The 21,734-nt window shown below is 39.9% G+C and overlaps 1 protein-coding gene across 1 annotated transcript in view; it reads right to left on the bottom strand.

The window, feature by feature from the left end:
* Positions 1–21,734, bottom strand: part of DYTN (dystrotelin) — a 67,265-nt gene that overhangs the window by 35,385 nt on the left and 10,146 nt on the right. Inside the window, 8 exon segments of the mRNA XM_068968476.1 lie at positions 2,108–2,256; positions 3,654–3,765; positions 9,940–10,103; positions 10,344–10,415; positions 15,428–15,528; positions 16,047–16,132; positions 18,036–18,237; positions 21,589–21,663. Of these exon segments, the coding sequence (XP_068824577.1) occupies positions 2,108–2,256; positions 3,654–3,765; positions 9,940–10,103; positions 10,344–10,415; positions 15,428–15,528; positions 16,047–16,132; positions 18,036–18,237; positions 21,589–21,663 (961 nt within the window).

The raw sequence follows: 21,734 nt of genomic DNA on the forward strand, positions 1-21,734 counted from the left end.
GAAATGTTCAGTCTTTAGCTTAGAAACAGTGGGAAGCTACTGGAGGGGCTTAAGGCCTACATTAAGTTTGGGGGAAATAAGTGCATGAGGAATACCATCTTATTTTGTGTGTTTTTTTTTTAAAGATCAGCCAGGCTTCTGTGGCCAAAAGAAATGCAAATAAGAGCATAGATCTTGGTGTTCTAACTATGAGAATGGAGGGATTTGGAGAAGATTTCAAATATGCAATAAATCCAGCTGACTAATTGTCAGAGTTTAGTGTTACTCTACTAGGGAAAGGTGAAATAAATGGCTTGAAGATGGCAGATGAATTGGTACCTGATATCTTTGCTTTTATTTTTAAATTTAAATTATTTGTGCTATATTAAAGATATACATCAAGATGATATCCAGCACTTCCCTGACGGCGCAGTGGATAAGAATCTGCCTGCCAATGCAGGGGACATGGCTTTGATCCCTTGCCCGGGAAGATTCCACATGCTACTGAGCAGCTAAATCCCTGTGCCACAGCTTCTAAGCCGGAGCTCTAGAGACTGTGTTCCCCAGCAAGAGAAGCCACCACAATGAGAACCCCTCGCACCACAACAAAGAGTAGCCCCCACTCACCGCAACTAAAGAAAGCCTGCGCAAAAGCAATAAAGACCAAGTGCAGCAAAAAAAAAAAAAAAAAGATGAGTAAGAATTAGCCAAATTCTCTAACTTTATGAATCCAGTGATAACCACCTGCTAGGTAAGTATGGTACAGGTATAGGCACGGTATCTAATTTCTAAGTCAATATGTATTTTTCCTTTCAAAGAGCTATAAAAATATATTAAATTACACCAAACTATAGTGACAAAATGACCACAGAAATAGGGTCTAGGATTGAGATGGAAATATGCTGATAGATGTCTGAGAAAAGTTTAGAGAATTACAGAAGAAATTAACAAATGAATATCAATTTGATTAAAGTGATCTATTCTTACACTTCTGGTAGATCAAATAAGAGTGCATGGATTATTCTGGCTGTTTTCCACCCAAAAGTTTGATGATGATAAGCCCATGGAAACAGTGCTTCTTTCTTTCTCTTCTGGAGTTTTAAATTATAAAGAAATAGTGACTTCAAACTTTAAGGTCATGATGATTTTTAAAAGGTCGTCTTTAGGCTGGTACTCAGGTGTGTGATAGATGATCTCAGTTACCAGGGTGATGGGTGTCCTTTGAGTAACCCTTTGGAACACAGATTGGCAGTCTGAATTTTGAGGATTAACAAAACTCACAACTTTTAATGCAGTTGTTTTACTTGGGCGAATTTACCTTAATGAAGTATTAAACATATAGGAAAATGCACGTATAAGGATGTTGACAGAATTTTAGTGAGGGGCAAAATTTGAATAGAATCAAAATGTTAAGGGATTACTTCTAAATTATGGCACTTCTTTATAAAGATGAGAGTGAGGTCATTGAAATGATATTTTGGAAGCTACATGCTAAGTTGCTTCAGTTTTGTATGACTCTGTGACCCTATGGACTATAGCCCAGCAGGCTCCTCTGTCCATGGGGGTCTCTAGCCAAGAATACTGGAGTGGGTTGTCATTTCCTACTTCTGGGGATCTTCCTGACCCAGGGATTGAACCTACCTCTTCTGTCTCCTGCATTGGCCGGGGGGTTCTTTACCACCAGCGCCACTAATGGCAGGACAAATGCTCTCCATTTAAAAAAGAATGAAAATCTGTATCTACAGCATAATTCTTGATTTGGTAATACTGAAATGTGAACAGCATATGGCTGTGAGTGATGGAATGTGTCTTTTCCTTTTTTAAAATAAAATATTAATTCTGAATCAGGCTTTCCAAAGTAAACCAATGAAAAAGAAAGATGTTGGAGAAAGTTATTCAAATCCTCTAATATTAAAAATCTTCTGCGTCTGTCTGAGGTCTTTAGTTGGGATAACTAAATGATGGGATGGGCCACTTAAAGGTGGTTTTGTCTCTTGTTCTACTTAAATTAAAGGTTGTTTCTAGAGGCGAACAGCATCTTACCCCTTCCCCTGCTGTGGATGCCCTGGGCTGGCTGCATAAACCCAGTACCAGGCTTCAGGTTGTCACCCTGCAGGAATCCACTCACCTGGCCTGTGCATGGTTAGCCATATCCTTTGGATTCACCTTGTCCAGGAGCCATTGCCTTCTCGCAGCTTCTTTCCTCCTACAGCGCCCTTGGAGCAGATTGTTTCTGAGAGTCCTGAGGATGAGTTTTGTATTGTCCTTTGCTGATATCTGCTGGAATGGCCAACAGTACAAAGGGTATCAGATCAGCCTTAACGTGGTCTTCTTTCCTTACTTGGGTGGACTGGCAGCCATGAGTTTCTGAAATTATTTCACTAACTTTTATGTCCACAGAAAAATCATCTTACTTCCATCTTATCTGAACGTCTTCAGAGTCACTCTCTATTCACATACATATAATATCCATTTCCAAATTAAATACCCCCTAACTTCCACAATAACTCCTCTTCTGGAATGTGGAATTTGAAAGCTAAAAGAGGATGTGAAAGAGAACTAAGTCTATGGATGCTAATTGGAGGGATTCTTTGGAAATTTATTTCCAGAAAAATGTCCATAATTTTAATTTTCCATAAAAGTTCAGTGGATTCACAGGCCACCGGAAGTCCATCCACGGACCCCACGTGTAAGCCAAAAGGAAACAAAGTAATGAGAAGTTTTAAAATGCTCCACTCTTAAAATCAAAAGTGTAATAACAAAATGACCACATGGTGTCAGTCTAACATCGATAAGACCTATTTTTCCCCAGGCGGGAGGATCATACGCTAATAAACCTGAGAATCCGAGTTAATAAAGTTTAGTAAAGCAATATCCTCTGAAAAATTATTTGGCAAGATTGAGGCGCTTGACTTTTGTGGACCATTCATGGTAAAGAGATCATGAGGGAAAATTGTCAACAGTAAAGGTAATTAGTCAACAGCTTTTACTATTTGAAATTTGAGAGCAAGGCCAGCTGCATGGAGGAACTGATTTCTACTAAGTGATTTCTGGAAAATCTTAAATGCTGTCTGCCTTAAAAGTATCATATTTCTCTTTGTTATTTTCATGAGCTGAGTTCTCTTCCTGCATATTTAAAATTTTTTTGAAAGTCAGCTATAAAGCCTAGTTTTATACTGGCTCCAGTCAAAACTGAGATAGTAATCTTTCTCTTTTGTTTTTACTAAGGGAAACATACTTGAATTTTAGTGCTGGGGAAAAGACATGTTAAAAAAGAAAACTTCTCCTGAAATGCAATAGCAACTAGAGGCCTCATTGCTTCATTTTTTTTTTTTAACCAAACGAGAGTTTTTAAATTTTTAATCTGTATTCATTTTCAATGCCTCTCCCTCTTTCTTACTCCTCAGATATTTTCTTGCACATAGCACCCAGTCAATGGCTTCAGATTAGACTCTGGTCTATTGTCTCCAAAAGGTTTTATTAAAATCTACAGTGTAAAGTATGTGTATTTTGAGAGATATTTAAGGTTGAGCTTGCCATTTCTTTAGTCTTAAATATTGTAATGTATGAAAGGAGTAGAATCTGTGGTCTTTCTCATGGAAATGTTTTTTTCATTGCTGTAGCTCTCACAGATAAGACTTATGAATAGTTTGGTACATTGCATTAGATGTTACCTGGATGCAGTTCTCAACCACGGGATGAGACTTCTGGTGCGACTCGCCCTGAAGACTAGATAAGAAACACACTTGGCAGATGTCAAAGTTGAGACACTTCAGACAGCGGTATCTGCCAATTAAAGTGGAAGTGTGACTTATATCACTATTAATAGGTGAGCAAAGAAAATGTTACTCAGAAGAAGGAGCATCCTAAGATAAATAAGGTATCTGAGCTATTGAGTGAGTATACAGTTAGATCTTCTTTTTATTTTATCATTTTTATAATATGACATTAAATAAATATAATTTTGTCAACAAACTATAGTAAAGAGGCCTGATTTATCTTCTCTCCCACCAAAAAATACCAAGTGCCTTTTATATGCATGGGACTGTGTGCAACAACACTTAGGGTACACTGTGAAGTTTGCGGCCACATTTTGCGTAGCTGCACAAAGTGTCTGAGTAATTTCAATGCGATCGCCAACAAAGAAACCTGGGAGATTTCCAAAAACTTAGAATTCTAAATTCTCTTGAGAATTTGTGAGATGTGATGATATTGGACCTGCATTCCTATGTAGTATTGGGGAAAATAAAATCATAGGTAAAAGAATCTAAAATAAATGTGTCATTTTTTAGAAATTTGTACATAGGAAGGAATACAGTGAAGAGCGGGAGTTCCTCATCAGCCAAGGTCGAAGTCCAAGTGAAGCCGCTCAGTCATGTCCAACTCTTTGCGACCCAATGGACTGTAGCCTATCAGGCTCCTCCGTCCATGGAATTCTCCAGGCAAGGGTGCTGGAGTGGGTTGCCATTTCCTTCTCTAACAGCCAAGATTGAGTGACAAACACAGCCAAGTTTGTTAACACGTCAGTACTTCAGACTCTCTATTACGAACAGTTACAACCTTAAATTGCCTGTCAGAGGAGAGGAGATCTTGAGACATTCTGCTAAGGAAGGGTGTCTCTAGGCACTTAGGGAGAATGTTGTGCTTTTGCGGGGGGGTTTGCTGGTGAGACCACACGGTCAAGAACTAGTAACTTTCAAGGATGAATAGGATCCTACCATTTGTAAAATATCAGGGATTTATACTTTTTCCAAAAAAGCTTTTTATTTTGTATTAGGGTATAGATGATTAACAATGTTGTGATTGTTTCAGGTGGACAGCATAAGGAGTCAGACATACACATACATGTATCCATTGTCTCCCAAACTCCCCTCCCATCAGACTGCCACATAACACTGGGCAGAGTTCCCTGTGTTATACAGTAGGACCTTGTTAGTTATCCATTTTATATACAGCAGTGTGTACATGTATCTCCCAAAAGTGAAAGTTGCTCAGTTGTGTCCAACTCTTTGTGACCCCATGCACTGTAGCCTGCCAGGCTCCTCTGTCCATGGAATTCTCATTTGTATCATTTCTTTTTAGATTCTGCATGTAAGGGATGTCATACAATATTTCTCCTCTATCTGACTTACTTCACTCAGTATGACAATTTCTAGGTACATCGATGTTGTTGCAAATGGCATAATTTCATCTTTTTAATGGCTGAGTAATATTCCATTATATATGGAATATATAGATAATATTTCATTATATATAATATTCCATTATATAAACAATATTCCATTATATAGTGTGTATATATATATATATATATATTTGCACACAAAACATCTTTATCCATTCCTCTGTGAATGGATGTTTAGGTTGCTTCCAAGTCTTGGTTATTGTAAACAGTGTTGCAAAGAATACTGGGGTGCATGTATCCTTTTGGACGATGTTTTTTTCCAGATATATGTTCAGAACTGGGATTGCAGGGTCATATGGTAGCTCTATTTTTAGTTTTTTACAAAACCTCCATACTGTTCTCTATAATGGTTATATCAATTTACATTCCCACCTACAGTGTAGGAGGGTTCCCTTCTTTATCTATACCTTTTACCCTGATATTCAACTACAGTTTCTGTGACATAAAATCATGTCTTCCCCATCAGTGGCAACAATGGGTGAGAGCAAAGTAGCAGCTTTTCTTTTAGGACAGTTCCTCCCTATCCTCTTCCCCTCATTTATATACTTGTCTTGCCCCAGAAAGCATTTAAGATTTCAATTCCTGTTTCCAAATTTACAAAAGTAAAACTATGACAAGATTCCTATAGTTTTCAAGTTTTGTATCTTGCTGCAAAGACAAGGTAGGGAGACTTGAGGTATACTAGCTAGCAAAATTAAGTACCGTGTGATAAAGTGCAGAGTGAGAGGCATGGAAAATAAATGTAGTAGGAGAGAGAGAGGCGAAGACACCTGGGAGTGGGATGATCTGATTAGTTTTTATGGAAGAAGTGAGGCTCATGCTGGGTGGGAGATTAAGGTGAAGGAAATCCCACGTAGAAAGAAGAGGAGGTATGAGGTAACGCAGACTAGGGTGAAGAAGGGTTTAGAGCTTGTCAGATCTATCAGACCTACAGATAACTCTGGAGAACAGAGAAATTAAAAGTTGGAATGTTCCTGAGGCCAGATGGCAGAAGGGTTTTTGACCAAAGTCATTGGAAGGCAAAGCAGAATTCAAGTGCCATAAGACCAACTCTCACGGCCCTTGTTCACTGCTGTCCCTGACACCTAGACTCACAGTGGGGTATTAATAGAGTGTTGAAGGGCTATCATAGTAGCATAGAAAACATTTTTGAGCCCTCACTATGCAGCAGGCAGGGGACATGCATTGACATAGTTAATTCCCATGAAAGATCTTTAAGGGAAGGCATTCTTATTGTTACCCTCATTTGAAGAAACTGAACTCTTTAAATCAGTTCTGAAAATTCATAGAGATCTTAAGCAAACGCACAAAGTTACACAATGACTTGGTAATGGTTTAATTAGGCTTTGAGCCCAGGGATACCATCTGAATGGAGAGCCAGCTATTTTAACCCATGTAATAGACCACCAAGGGGAGACTTCCCCACCAAGGGGAGACTTCCCTGTGGTCCTGTGGTAAGACCCCACACTCCCCAATGGAGGAGGCCTGGGTTCGATCCCTGGTCGGGGAACTAGATCCGAAGTGCCACAACTATGAGATCGCATGCTGCAACTAAAAGATCCTGCGTGCTGAAACTAAGACCTGGTTAAATCAAGTAAGTAAACAATAAATAAATACACGTGTATATATAAGGGCTTCCCTTATAGCTCAGTTGGTACAGAATCTGCCTGTACATGCAGGATACCTGGGTTCAATTTCTGGGTTGGGAAGATCCCCTGAATAAGGAAATGGCAACCCATTCCACTCTTCTTGCCTGGAGAATCCCATGGACAGAGGAGCCTGGTGGGCTACAGTCCATGGGGTCGCACAGAGTCAGATACAACTTAGCAACTAAATCACCAAACCACCACCAAATGTATATATAAAATAGAATACAAAGGCAGGAAACTTGAGTTAGAGTCACATGCCACTATTACTAGATGACCTTGAAACAGAAACTTAAGTTCATGGTTTTGAAGATACCTGGTACATGGTAGGTTTTCAATGAACATTTATTGATTGAGTTAAATGAATGACTTTGTTTCTTCAAGGAGGAAAATGGGGCTAGTAAATCCTGACCACTAGGCCTTGAAAGAGTGTGAAGTCACTCAGTCGTGTCCAACTCTCGGTGACCCCTGGAATTTTCCAGGCTAGAGTACTGGAGTGGGTTGCCATTTCCTTCTTCAGGGGATCTTCCCGACCCAGGAATTGAACCCGGGACTCCCGTATTGCAGGCAGACGCTTTACCATCTGAGCCACCAGGGAAGCTGAGGCCTTTGTAAAGTTTTACAAAACTTTGAAAATTATTCAACATGCATACTCGGGGAGACGTGAAGTGTATAACATGAAGTATTTTTTATTAAGATGATTTGATGAACCATCTGTACTGGCTGCTTTACTTGGCTTTACGGTATGGTTGCAGTTGATTCCTAAGCACAATATGGTGACCCTAACCTTGGCTTAGCTCCTCCATGCTCTGAAACTACCGACAGAGGCATGAGAAAGGGTGCAGTGTGGATAACGAGGTGGTCTGTTGTTGAAGCTTTTACTCACAAAGAACCACGTTATTTCCCCCTAATCTCATTTCAAAATTACACGGCTATTCAGGAGTATACGTGTGACACATCCTGCTAAAATTGGACCCTCAGCTTAGGAACAATCTCTGGTCTTTCTCTCTGACTTTAGGAGGCCAAGTCTTGCCCTCTTCTTGCTGCCTCCAGATCTGCAAGCACTTCTGCTCTAAGATGACTTCATGACTCTCACTGAAACTAAAAGCCTTGATGCTATAGCTGTGGTTTTCTGAGAGCCAAAAGCACAGGTTTAAGGTTAGACCTGTAATGTATTCAAGCACTTTCTAATAAGCTCAGATGGTTACAGCTAAGAGAAGCTTAAGTCATGCTTTGATTCACCCATCCTTCTCTTGCTTACAAAGAACTGTGGTCTAGAGAAGCTCAAGGTCATGCCCAGATGACTCAGCTGTCTGCATGTATGAGAACTATACACTGCCTTAGATTTCTAGGAGGAAAGATGGGTCACACAGAAGCATTTCTAAGAAGAAGCTTAATCTTACTCTTAGTAGGTAGGGACACAACCAAAAACTTACAATATGGCATATTTGGCCCTATGCTTTTGCTTTTTTTTTTTTTTTTTTTGAGTGACCTGAGCAAGTCATTCACATTCTAAGACTCCTTGATAAAATAAAAATAATAATACATGCATTATGTTATACATAATGATTTTGAAAAAAACATGTCAATGTTAAATTTGTATTTTATGTAACTGCAAAAATGAATTCTGTCTCTGGCCCAGTACAGGATACGGTGTAACTGCTTATGTAATACTTGTTTATTGAGTAAATGATTATGATATACTTGTAACATAGAAAATGATATTAATGTTTTCCCACTGCTCAATTAAAAAAAGTGTTTACTTTTCATTGTCATGTGGATATTTCTTTGGTTTAGCTTGCTTGATTACCAACAGTGGGGGCCGTTGGTATGTTTTATTGTTTCAACTTGTGTTATTTGTGAAGAGTTTCTGTGAGTGAAATTTCACTGTGTCCTCAGAATTCTCGGCAAAATCAATTCACTTTCTCAGCAAAATGAAAACCTGATTTCCAGTGAGCTCAACAGACTTATTTTATATCAGACCTATTTTTGTCACTTCTCCTGCCCCTTCTGCGTATACCCCCTTTTTTAACCAGTTTTGAGTTCCCAGGTTGACCTAGCTCGTCAATTTCACCACATCACTAGCCCCTGTTACACCTGTGTTCACCCGCCATGGTGATGGTCACCCACTTGCCTGGCCCCCACTTGCTGGCTTCCTTCTCTCCTCCCCATCTTTAATAATAACTCAAATTTTACTTCTTTATTGTTTTATTTAGAGGAAACCTACAACACCCTTTTCCTAAGATAGGATTTTGACTGTCATCTAAAAGCCATGGAAAGATCTGAATTTCCTGTTTCCAAACCTAGCTTTCAAATCTGCCTTTTCCTCCAGGAAAAGAGAAGCTCTGGCATGAGCAGCTCCTATAAAGCCTCATTGTTTTTTTGGTTTCAAGGAATGTTCTCAGTTGTCTGCACAAGGAGGCACCAGAGCATCACGGTTGCAGAGCAGGGCCTCTGGATTCGGTCCACAGCCTCAGCCACTTGCTAACCATGTGAGCCTAAGCTTAGGTTATTTAGCTTCTCTGCTAAATAGTAATAATACCACCATTAGGCATAATAACACCATACGTTTTACACAAATGAACCATGTGAACCACACAACCTAATATTTGTTCAACATTTAACAAATGTTAACAAGGTCCTGTCACACAGGGAATCATAGTCAATGTCCTACGATAAACCATAATGGAAAAGAATATGTAAAAGAATGCATGTATGTGTAACTGAACCACTTTGCTGTACAGCAGAAATTAACACTGTAAATCAATTATACTTCAAAAATATTTTTAAAGAACAAAAAATGTAAACTGTTGTTATTGTTATGGTTAACTACAAAATATTTAAAAGAGTTTTGGTAACAAAAGACAAAAAAATTTCCCCTTAAGGAATAAAAATATCTACTGGTCTGAGTATGTGTCCCTAGAACTTAATATTCCATTAATTATAGAAGGGAAAATAAAATATAAGCAGGATCACTCATACAGGAAATTATTATTCCCCCCTCCCCCCCAAATCAGCTGAGTTCTGAAAGTGTGACTAGGACAACCACAAGAATCTGGAGAGAAGAAGCTCCAACTCCAGATCCATTTGGAGAGTGACGGTCTGTGTAACAGTGGTGAGTGACTGTACCTCAGTCCTGTGATGGGAAAGTTCCTGCAGATTCTACACCGAACAGGGTGAGTGGCCATTTCAGTGGCTGACAGTCGGTAGCAGGTTGGGATCCATAAGAGGATGGGAGGCTCAGACTGCAACCAAGACAGGAATTTCTCTTCTTTGATTACTGGGCTCAGCACCTGAAAAGCAGTAGCACAGTCAAATATGTTTCCAAGCATGACTGCAGTCTCTTGTAGAGATGAAAGTGTATTTTCACCTCCTCTTCTGCCTCTGTTTCTGTTTATCTCATGCAAAGGTGGGGCAAGTCTACCTCCTGAATTAGGTTGTCTGGGATGCGTGTGGAGTAGTAGGTCTGTGATTGAAATGGGTCGGCAGCCGTGTCTGCCCCCAGTTCCCAAGGACATGTGCGTGGCACTCACCCCTTGGAAACAGCTGCGTGTAGCACTCTCCACAGAGCACAGGGCACGACTTTCCCCAACGACAGCTGGAATCTACAAGAGGCAAGAAACCCTGTGTTAGTGATTAAGAAATGGAGAAGTAGGTGGCCACTAGTCACACCTGAGCAGTGGCGCTTATGGCCAAAGAGTCACACATACCTGGTGTCTGAGGCTGGATGAGCTGTTTCAATGAGGCAAACAAGACACGTGTGGATTTTGTGCAGTGTATCAATAGAGACAAAGAAAGAACAAGTGGGGAGAAGTGGGGCTCGGACAAGAAGAGTAAGAAGTTCTGGCAATAAGGGCAATACAGGGAGGGCTTCCATGTTTCCCTTGTGACCCCAGTTATTTAACTTTTCTTTGCCCTTGGACTGCAAGGAGATCCAACCAGTCCATCCTAAAGGAAATCAATCCTGAATATTCATTGGAAGGACTGATGCTGAAGCTGAATCTCCAATCCTTTGGCTACCTGATGCGAAGGACTGATTCATTGGAAAAGACCCTGATGCTGGGAAAGATTGAAGGCAGGAGAAGGGGATGACAGAGGATGAGATGGTTGGATGGCATCACCGACTCAATGGACATGAGTTTGAGTAAACTCAGGAAGTTGGTGATGGACAGGGAGGCCTGGCATGTTGCAGTCCATGGGGTCTCAAAGAATTGGACACGACTGAGAGACTCAGCTGTACTTGCCTTTGTTCACCTACGAATTACATATAACAATGATACCATATTAAAGTTCAGGGCAGTTTTAAGAAAAACCTTTTCAAACACACATCATCTCATTTTAAGAAATGCCAATTTTCGAGGCAGGGCAGTTATTATCCTGTTTACAACAAGAAATAAATTGAGATCTGATATTTTGCTCAAGGTAAAACAAACAAACAAAATAGATGTGAATTACTGTACAAATGAGATCTCCCTCCAAGACTCTTTACTCTGTTGAGGGGTTCTCCCAAAGCTTTGTCACACCTGGACCTGATTTGTATTCCAATGGCTTGATTTAACACTACCTCACTCAGTGGTTTCTATCTTTCACTCAGTCACATTAAGGAGTTTAACTAAGGGACTAAGAACACCTTGTGACTGCTGAGATGGCCAGGGACTTGGCCCTGACATTAACTATATGCACAGATACATGTACCTGTCACCTCCATTTATGCCCATTTGGTCACGTGTCCTAATTTCATGTCTGATGCCTTCTACAGCACAGATTGTCAGCAGGCATTGCTCCCAAGCTCAGAAGTAATTTCAAAGACCCCCCTGCTGAGTCCATCAACTCGAATAAACATTCTTCTAATCAGGAAAGTGGCACTTAGAACCACTTTGCTGACAATTAGCCAGGCAGAAGTCAACAAACATTTGTGTAATTGTGACAAGATGGCTTGTACTTTAAATTAATAATAACCCCATCACCAGCTGAACTAAACATGATGTGTTATTTGGCTTTTGTCTGAAAAAATAACTCATTACCCCTACTTTGGCCTGTGAATGCTGATGAACTAACTGAACCACTTATTTGGATGGTATCTTGAGCCCTGGGAAAGGGGTTAGCCTCATTTGTACAGTATGGAAATTGAATCAGATAGGATCCACTAGCCAGTTCTGGGATTCTGATATCAGTCAAAAGAAAATTCACTTCTGTTGTGGGTTGTAACCTACATTTCTGGCTCTAAAGTGTGTGCACAAAGATTTTGTGCCCATTTGACTAATTTCTTGCAGATAATCTAAGGAAGAATTAAATCTGGCTAGAGGGCCTGCAGTGTAGGCAGAACACCACTTGAAATGATAATTAGGGTTCTCGGGGGAGGGGGTGGGATCACACAGAGGGGCCTGGAGTTCTCTATGGGAACCCATCTCGGTGTTCTTAATGGAAGTCAATGGGATGATAATTTGCTATGCAAATCTCTACCTTCCTAACAGCTTTCTTAGGAGCCTACTGATGCATGAGGGGGAGACAGCGCTGCAGGAGCTGCCATTTCAGCAGCTCGTTGACCTTGGTTGAGCCTGAAACAAGGGCAGATTTTTAGGGCCTCTTGGGTGGAGAGCCAGCCTGGGGCCAGCTGTACTAGTGAGGAAGCGGCATAGGATTTCAGAAGGAAGATGCCCCCCTGTCCATCTTCTTTCATCACGTCCACTTCACCACTTCAGTCTAACTAGACTGGTTGCATAAGCAGATTTTCCCAGTCTCCCCCCAAAATGCGGGGATCGTTGGGGCAGTAGCTTCTTAAGATATGCCTGAGAGTCAGTAGAAAACTGGTGACAGGATCTGTGTGCTGGGGCAACCACCAGAAGAGCTCTTTGAAAACTACATCTGAGGTCTGAACTTTAGAAATGAAAAAAAGATCATTGCTCCACTTAAGAAATATGAGCATCTTAAACGCTGTTTAAAATTTACACAATAAATTAAATACTGATTATTGCAATCAATATGAACATAAACTCTTAACATTAAGACCAAATCAAAGCAAGGGTAACTTTTTAAATTTTTATTTTTTTGGGGAAAAGTAATTATATTTTATTTACTTTATTTTATTTTTTGGCAGCACTGCATGGCCTGCTGTGCATGCCAGGCATGCAGGATATTCCCAACCAGAGATCAAACCCATCCCCCTTGTAGTGGAAGTGTGGAGTCTTAACCACTGGACCACCAGGGAAGTTCCTGCAAAGATAATCTGGATAGGTTTTCCTAAATCATATTCCTTGTCTGATAATCTTTCTCCTTACCACCTCCCACTCTTAGCATAATAATCCCCAGTTCAGAATCCTTGGTTCTCCAGGGTACCAGAATATGCCACCCCCAATATACCTCCTTGGCATATGTATTATTTTGAACTAAAAGTCATTGAGAGCCAATAGAGGCAGAAAAAGCACTAAAAATAGGTTACAGGTTTTCCTTTTGTAAAGGTTACTTACATTTATACAGTAAATCTGTTTTTACCAATAGTGTCTCCCTCTACTCTTAACAATCCTTGTTAGCAGAGAAATCACAGACTTAAATGTGCATAACAAACCCTACTAAACAATCCTTGTTTGCCATCTATTTCCTGATCATCTTCTCATAAACTTGCCTCCCCCACCTAGAAGCCCAGAGTCCCTTTTCCTTTGTTTAGCGTAAAATAGCTTACAAGCCTGAGTTGTATCTACTTCTTTGAATTACTCATCACTGGGTGTTCCTATGCACCGTACACATGAATAAACTTTGGTTTGTTTTTCTCTTGTTAATTCTTTTACAAGTCTAATTTACAGGGCCCTAGACACAGAACTTAAGATGGGTAAGGGAAAAAGATTTTTTTTCTTCCTTACAATCCAAAACCAGGGGGGAAATGACAGAAAATTACTACAGTTTCACAGTGCAGAAAACCTAGTTCAAGGATTTTACAGGAGCTTGAAGAATCCTTAAAGGATGCTTGAGGCATCTTTAAAGCAGAGGTAAAAGATACAGAGACAGTAATCACTTGTACACAAAATAATCCAGAGCCTACATAACTCATTTGCAGAAGATCTTGCTTGGTTACATCATTTTTTACAATTAAGAAGCATATTTACATTAAGGAGGTTAGATTCCTTATTAATTGGATGAAAAAAATGTCATATTTGCACATTCTTAAAGCATAGGAAATTACAGAAACCAACTATTGAGTATTCAGGGCTGCATTTCATCTATGTTTCATTAAGCACTTGTTAAAGGCCTTAGGCTTCCCTGGTGGCTCATCGGTAAAGAATCTGCCTGCAATGCAGAAGCTGCAGGAGATGCAGGTTCAGTCCCTGGGTCAGAAAGATCCCTTGGATGAGGGCATGGCAACCCACTCCAATAATCTTGTCTGGAAAATCCCATGGACAGGGCAGCCTGGTGGGCTACTGTCCACTGGATTGCAAAGAGTCAGACATGACGTAGCACATAACACATGCACACATGAAGACTTTAGTATCAAGTATGAAGATCACTGAGATATAATCGTTGCCCTTGAGAAGCAGCCTAGTCGGAAAACCACATATCTAAGACATGATTGCAATAAAATTTGACAAGTGCTATAACAAAGTTATTTACAAGGAGTTTAAGAAGTTTTCAGTGAGGAGGTGACTAATATTTTGAGTAAACTTGAAAGACAAACAGTATTTGTCAAGTAAAGGAGAGGCAGTGGTGTTGTGGATAGATGTACCTGCACAAGCCAGTAGTGGAACATGTCAGGTACAGTGAGGATTTTGACATGCAGGAGACACAAAACTGGGAGGAGTATAAGGCAAAATCAAAACACTGTAGAATACCCAAAGGAAACCACTGGATATCTTTCCATCGGGGATTATCTGAACCTATAGAGATGTGCATCACTCTCTTTGACGAGGCTACCTTATAATTCTATAGAGGTTAATGTCAATTTGTTGACAAGTGATCGCAATGCAAATAGTTTCTATTTATGGACATCCAAATGAATTCTCTCCTGGTTGAGCAACAACTCCCACCTCTACCCAAGCCACTCTTGGGTCCACCTGCAAATTTATTACAACATTCTTAATCTATCAGGTTGTCTGATCTTTAGTTATTTCTTTCAACTTGTTGTGACATCTTACTGGAGCCCTCTTATAGTTAATAAATTAAAAATTGAATAAAATTTTATATTTGTTTACTTTGAGTTACCCTTATTTGAGTTACAAATATTTATTTGTTGGCATTCATTTTAAATTTGTATAAGTATCATGATTTTACCTCTTTTTGAAAATAGAAGATTGGAGAAAGCTTTGTTTGTGATACTAAGGAGTTTAGGTTTTATGCTATAGATAGACATAGCCAATGAGGAATTTTAGGCACTTACATTGACATTTGGAAGAGTCACTGGCTGCTGTGTGGAGGAAGGGTTGGAGAAAGGAGAGGCTTGAGTTGGGCAAACCAGTTAGGAAATAATTGCAATAGGTCAGACTATTACTCAGATATTACCAATGACTAGAGAAGAGAGAGATTGCTTGGAGAACTATATCAAAATAGGATCGACACTATAAAGAATAAGATCCTTTAATAATGAATGTAACTGGAACACATTTAGAACTCTTGAGCATTAGAGACTTACCTGTTGTAGATCCGTTAGCAGGTTTCTCAAAACCCTTCGAGTCATGCGTGCTCCCAAATCATGACCTCCCCTGTTATTTTCTGCATAGAGCTGAAAAAGAGCTAGACATATAAAGGGGAAGAGAAACCTTTAATTGAATACTTACATATATCTTTGAAGAGTATGTGCTTTGAATCCTAAACATTTAATTTTTGGTTCAAAGGGGGAAAGAAGAGAAAGTTATAATTCTTGATTGTCCACTTGCTATTTTGAAAGCTTCCCAAACTAAGTAACTTGAAAAGTAGTGAAGAGCCACTCACATTTCTAATTTTTGATCATTGAGCACATTGATGACAAAGACCATGAGTTTGGTGACTGGTGATGGGAGTAGGGACTGCTTTAAGAGAATAAGAACTACTGGTGTCTGAATAATCTCTATACAAATAAATATCAGGGATAACCAAATTATGAATAGTTAGAACACATAGATCAACATTTTGGAAAATTCTGAGTTTTGCTGGTACATGCTGAACCAGAGCCGTGTGGTAGTGGGGATGCAGGAGTGAGTGAAGAAGGTCACATGTTGGAGAGGTCTGGCGGTCACCACACTTCAGACACTCTAAACCCCTACTTGTGTTACCTCTGTATTTTGTAAGAGGACTGTCCCCTGAGAGGGTGATCAAAGCAGCGGCTGCAGGTGCAAGCTTGATAAAACCCGTTCCTGTGCTGCGTGGCAACAACAACAACAACAACAACAAAACAACAGAGGCAAGAATGGGAAAGGCAGGGTTATTTTTATGAAAACCATGACTATGAATGAACATTTCTGACATCATGTTACAAGTTCACGCTCTTCATGGTCTGTTTTCCTCTATCTAGGATTTGACAGAACTAAGAATTGAATAGAAATATTTCATCCTTCATGATTTATTCATTCATGTGTTCAACAAATATTTATTCGGTGCTTTCTCAATGCAAAGCACTACCCTAGGCACCGGGGACCCAGGGATGCGCCCTCTCTTCCTGGACCAGGTGGTCTCATTGTCTTTAGGGTTCACAGGCCCAGAAAACAAACAACAGAGACAGGAACCAAAGGGCAGGCAGAAGGAGCAAATCTTTATGTTAAAAAAATCTGCTTCCTCTCAGGTCGCTATCTAGAGCCTCATCACCCTGTGCCCACCAGCTATGCAGTTAGAAAAGCTACAGAACAATGTATCAAAGGCAGGTGGGTTGTTAGAGGCAGGCATTGAATATAGAAAGGCCAGCCAAAAGCTTAATGCTTAAGGAGGCTGAAATCAAGAAAAAAAAAAAATCACTTGAGAGCATATTTATATATTAATTGCATGACAAAAAATAAACAATAAACTAGTAAGGAATTTGCCAAATGGTTAAACTGTCCTTGTCTCTAGGATGCAGGCTTTGGGGGTGATATTGCTTCTTCCTTATTCTTTCCTGCACTTTCCAAATGTTTTATATTCACTGCGAGTTTTTAAAAGCCCATTCTACAAGATGAAGCCAACTGGGTCAAGACCAAATAAGATAAACACAGCTGAAGTGGAGCAAAAAAAGTGATAAACTTGAGTTCAGTGAAACACACAGATACACTCACACACACACAAGACCACTGACTCCAGAGCATGCATAATTAAGCCTTTGACAAGGTGGAAATGTTTATGTACCTTCCCTCTCCAAGTCATATGTTGAAACCCTACCTCCCAGTGAGAGACTATTTAGAGGTAGGATTTGGGGAGACCACTAGGTCACAAAGGTGGAACTCTCATGAACTAGATTACTGTTACTATAAAAGAGACCCCAGAAAGCTCTTTCACTCTCTTCCACCATGTGAAGACACAGCCAGAAGATGGATCTCTGAGTGCCTGGAAGTGGTTTCTCACCAGACCCCAGTCTGCAGCTGCCTTTGATCTTGGACTTCTAGCCTCCAGGACTGTGAGAAACAGATGTCTGTTAAGTCCCCTGGTCTATGGTATTTTTGTGTAGCAACCCAAACAGACTAAGACAAGAGGTTAGCCATTTATGCACAGGTTATTCAACCTTATCCCACAAACAGAAACTGATAAATGGTTATAAAGAAATAAAGAAAGAAATAAATTACCGGGGACTCATGTTGGGAAAGATTGAAGGCAAGAGGAGAAGGGAATGAAAGAGGTTGCGATGGTTGGATGGCATCACTGACTCAATGGACATCAGTTCAAGCAAGTTCCAGGAGATAATGAAGGACAGGGAAGTCTGGCATGCTGCAGTTCACGGGGTCGCAAAGTGTCAGGCACAACTTAGCGACTGAACAAGAAAAAGTGTAATTTTCAGTATCTATAGATGCGTAATTGCCCTAGAAAAAGGTGTGCATTCTTCCCTAGAGTGGAAATGAAGTTTGTATGAAAGAGTGGATTTTCCTATTCATTGCTTTGCATGAGTCATTTATGTTAGTGAGGTTGATAAGCATGTACTTCTTTGCTTCCCTTCTGAATGAGTAATACATTTGAGGAAAACAAACAAAGAAGCTTTCTTAGAACTCAAGCCCTGAGCAAATATTAGACATCCTCAATTGGTCAATGACCAGAGGCAACTGCATACCCCCTGTTAGGTCACAGCTTGATCTCTTCATCCTCACCTGTCATACATTGTAGTGAAAAGGCTCAGAGTGAGTTCTGAAGCCCTGGGGTGCACCTGTCCTGGTTTTTCCACTTTGACTTTCTGGAACATCTCCTGCAGAGCCTGAAAAAGCTGCTGCACAGAGAGGGTGCTTTCTCCTGCCTCCCAGAGACTCTGACGTAGTAGGACATGCTGAATCAGAGAACTGCCAATCAAGTCCACTGCAGGAAGCAAAGGAAACACTGCATCATCTGTGATGGGAACAAAAGGCTTCAAAAAAGTAAACATCATCTAGTCTATAAGACTTTTTTTTTTTTAATGGCAGCTATTTTTTAAGGGAGTTACGTATGACCGCAATTTAGATACAGTGTATTAGTTGCTTAGCTGTGTCCGACTCTTTGTGACCCCGTGGACTAAGCCTGCCACACTCCTCTCTCCATGGGATTCTCCAGGCAAGTATACTGGAATGCGTTTCCTTCTCCAGGGGATCTTCTCAACCCAGGGATTGAACCTGGGTTTCCCACATTACAGGCAGATTCTTCACCATCTGAGCCACCATCTTGTACATAATTCAGGCATTCCTATTCTGACAGTTGATTTGATTTTGGAAAAGTACGTTTGTTAGTGAAGGAAAGTTAGTACATTATTCCCAGTATAACCTCTAAGATGTGACTTTAAAGTAGGAAATTAAAAGGTAAAGAAGTGAAAAACTTGAAAACAGCTTTCTGAGGAAATTAGAATACTGGTGAAAAGTTGGGAAAAACATTTTTTATACTCTTTATTAAGTCGATTGAGAAAATTCACCTTTCATGTTCACATAACTTTTTTCCCTGGAGAATAGCCTAGCTCGAGAAGGAATATTGTATGTTAAAATACAATTGCGCTACTTAAAAAACCCAGTGATCTTTATAAGGGAACAGCTGCTGAATTATCAGACTCTTTAGGTCTCACCCTTGCCTTAGTAATATTTATTTTTTTGATCTTGGTCCTGTCAGTATTACTATCCTGGAAGGCACTTAATAAAACCAAAGTTGCTTACAAAAAATAATGGTTTATTTCTTACATATATTTTTTTTTATCACATTCTCCTAAAAATGTTACAAGGGAATGAAGATAAGGGAGAATGAAATAGAACCAACCCTATGGTTTCTTGCAGATGGAGAATGACAGACAAAATGAGTAAACACCCACTCATGCCATCTGAGAGATGGGGATGTCAGTGGCACCAAGAGCTGCTGGCATTTTAAATGCTTCGCTTGTGCAGTGATAAAACCCCGCGTTTCTGTCTACTTCGTAAATCAACCTCACAGATGAGAAATCTAGCAAATGTAATAATTTTTTTATTTGTTCTCTGATACCACTTTTAAGGGGAGAGTCTAAGGAAGTGAGGGGGTAGGTTCGGGGGTGTGATTTTAATAAAAACCTGGCTGCAGGTGGTGGAGGCTGCAAACTCTTTTATCATTATTCAATCGCAAAACCTATCACCTCGGCCTGGCGTGCTGTACGCAGGATGCTGTGTCTTCTGCTGAGAGTCCTATACTACAGCAAAACAGATAATAGTGGTGTCCATTAATCTCACCACCAGATTTGTGTAGCAATGCTCTCTAGCTCCCCAGCCTGCTGCCTGGAGCTCACGATATGCTTTATCTTGGTGTCTGGGACTTTCCCTTTTGTTTTCCAATTTTTGTGTGGCTATCTTCTATAGGGAGAAATTTCCAGCTTCTCCCTGTGCGTACTGTTACTATTTCCCATGAGTATTATTTATATTCACTGTTTTTGATGCCAGGTGTAATAAAAAGTTCAAAAAGGTACATCCTCAAATTACATTGCATCAATTACAGGCATTGATGATGGAGGCTCATATAACATTGGCCACTAACTTTCTTTACTAGGAGACATTCTCCAGGAAAACAGCATAATTGAGGGTGAATTTTTTTGAGCATATTCTGTTTTTTGTGAATTTCTGGAATTAGTGATTTGTCTATATCCATGAATAGAAAATTTTTAGGCCAATAAGTGCACATAAGTGCAGTATGAAAGAGAGAGAAAAACAGAATTGTTCTGGTGCAGGAACAACTTTTGGGTTGTCTTTTGGGTTTTCTTGGCTTGCCTGTACTTCTTTTCCTGCTTTGCTGATCCTTTCTTATCCTACTTCATACCCATGTCTACTCTGTGAAGCAATTTGGAAACCACTAGTCTATCTAACAGGCAATGGCACCCCACTCCAGTACTCTTGCTTGGCAAATCCCATGGATGGCGGAGCCTGGTAGGCTGCAGTCCATGGGGCCGCTAGGAGTCGGACACGACTGAGCGACTTCACTTTTACTTTTCACTTTCATGCACTGGAGAAGGAAATGGCAACCCACTCCAGTGTTCTTGCCTGGAGAATCCCAGGGATGGGGGAGCCTGGTGGTCTGCAGTCTATGGGGTCCCAGAGTTGGACACGACTGAAGCGACTTAGCAGCAGCAGCAGTCTGTCTAACCTATTAGGCAGAAAGTAATGTATAAAAAAATTTCAACCTTTATATGTACATGTGTGTATATACATGTAAAAATTTTATTTCGATCCGCTGTAATAAATGCCATAAATCATTTCACATGGAGTGATTTTTAAATGCAATATAAAACTTACTAGAAATCAATAATTTAGATATGCTGAATGCCTATTGTTTTTCATAGTCAGGACCCAAGTCATTTTGTTTTGGAGAATTCTTACAGGATAAACCTTGGACTTCCCTGGTGGCTCAGATGGTAAAGCATCTGTCTACAAGGTGGGAGACCTGGGTTCGATCCCTGGGTTGGGAAGGTCTCCTGGAGAAGGAAATGGCAATCCACTCCAGGACTATTGCCTGGAAAATCCCATGGACAGAGGAGCCTGCTAGTCTACAGCTCATGGGGTCGCAAAGAGTCAGACACGACTGAGCGACTTCACTTCACTTCACAGGATAAACATTTTACTATATTTTACCATATTTTGGTAAAATATGGTAGTTAAAATTTTGGTGATTATAACCATATAGGAGAAGAAACAGTGGCATTCAATCAGATAAAATTTAATGCAAAAGAGCAGTTCAGAAAATTCTCAAGAAATTTTTAAAATTTATGGTCTGAGGATTATTCATCAAAACTTACTTTTGCAGGTTCAGAAAGAGATAGGGAGAACAGCTTAAAAATGCAAATTTTAAGGGGTAAGGGGAAATTAGAAATGTTTATATTTGAATCTACAAATTAGATTAAACTAACTTATTTTGTGATTTTATTTTTCATCAGTAATGGTATCCTGAAAAATAAACAAACAAACAAAAAATAATAATTCCAGAAACAAAGTAGGAAAAATTTTTTTAAGAATTAAAATTCTCGTCCATAAACGATTAGCAGAGCTGCATGTGGACTGAGTACACAGGAGAATCTTACCCACTTCATCTTCTCTGTTACAAGTCGGGGGTACAGGCACAGGTCCAACCTTCTGAATTCAGCAGTCACTCATATGGCGGAGTTTTCGGTTCTGTGTGCATTTTACTTTATGCATTACGGTCAGGTTATTTCAATGTTTCAAGAAAGCCTGTACTTACATTGACACAGGGTTTGCACTGATTGTAATTTGAAGGCTGTTCTATAAGTGGAATTCTCAATACTATTAAGAGCATCTGTAAAGAAAATATGAAATATCACAGATAAAGGACTCTCCCATTAGATAAATCTTGTAAGGAAATCCAAG

This window comes from Capricornis sumatraensis, chromosome 3, assembly GCF_032405125.1.
Source record: "Capricornis sumatraensis isolate serow.1 chromosome 3, serow.2, whole genome shotgun sequence".
In the NCBI taxonomy this organism is placed as follows: Eukaryota; Metazoa; Chordata; class Mammalia; order Artiodactyla; family Bovidae; genus Capricornis; species Capricornis sumatraensis.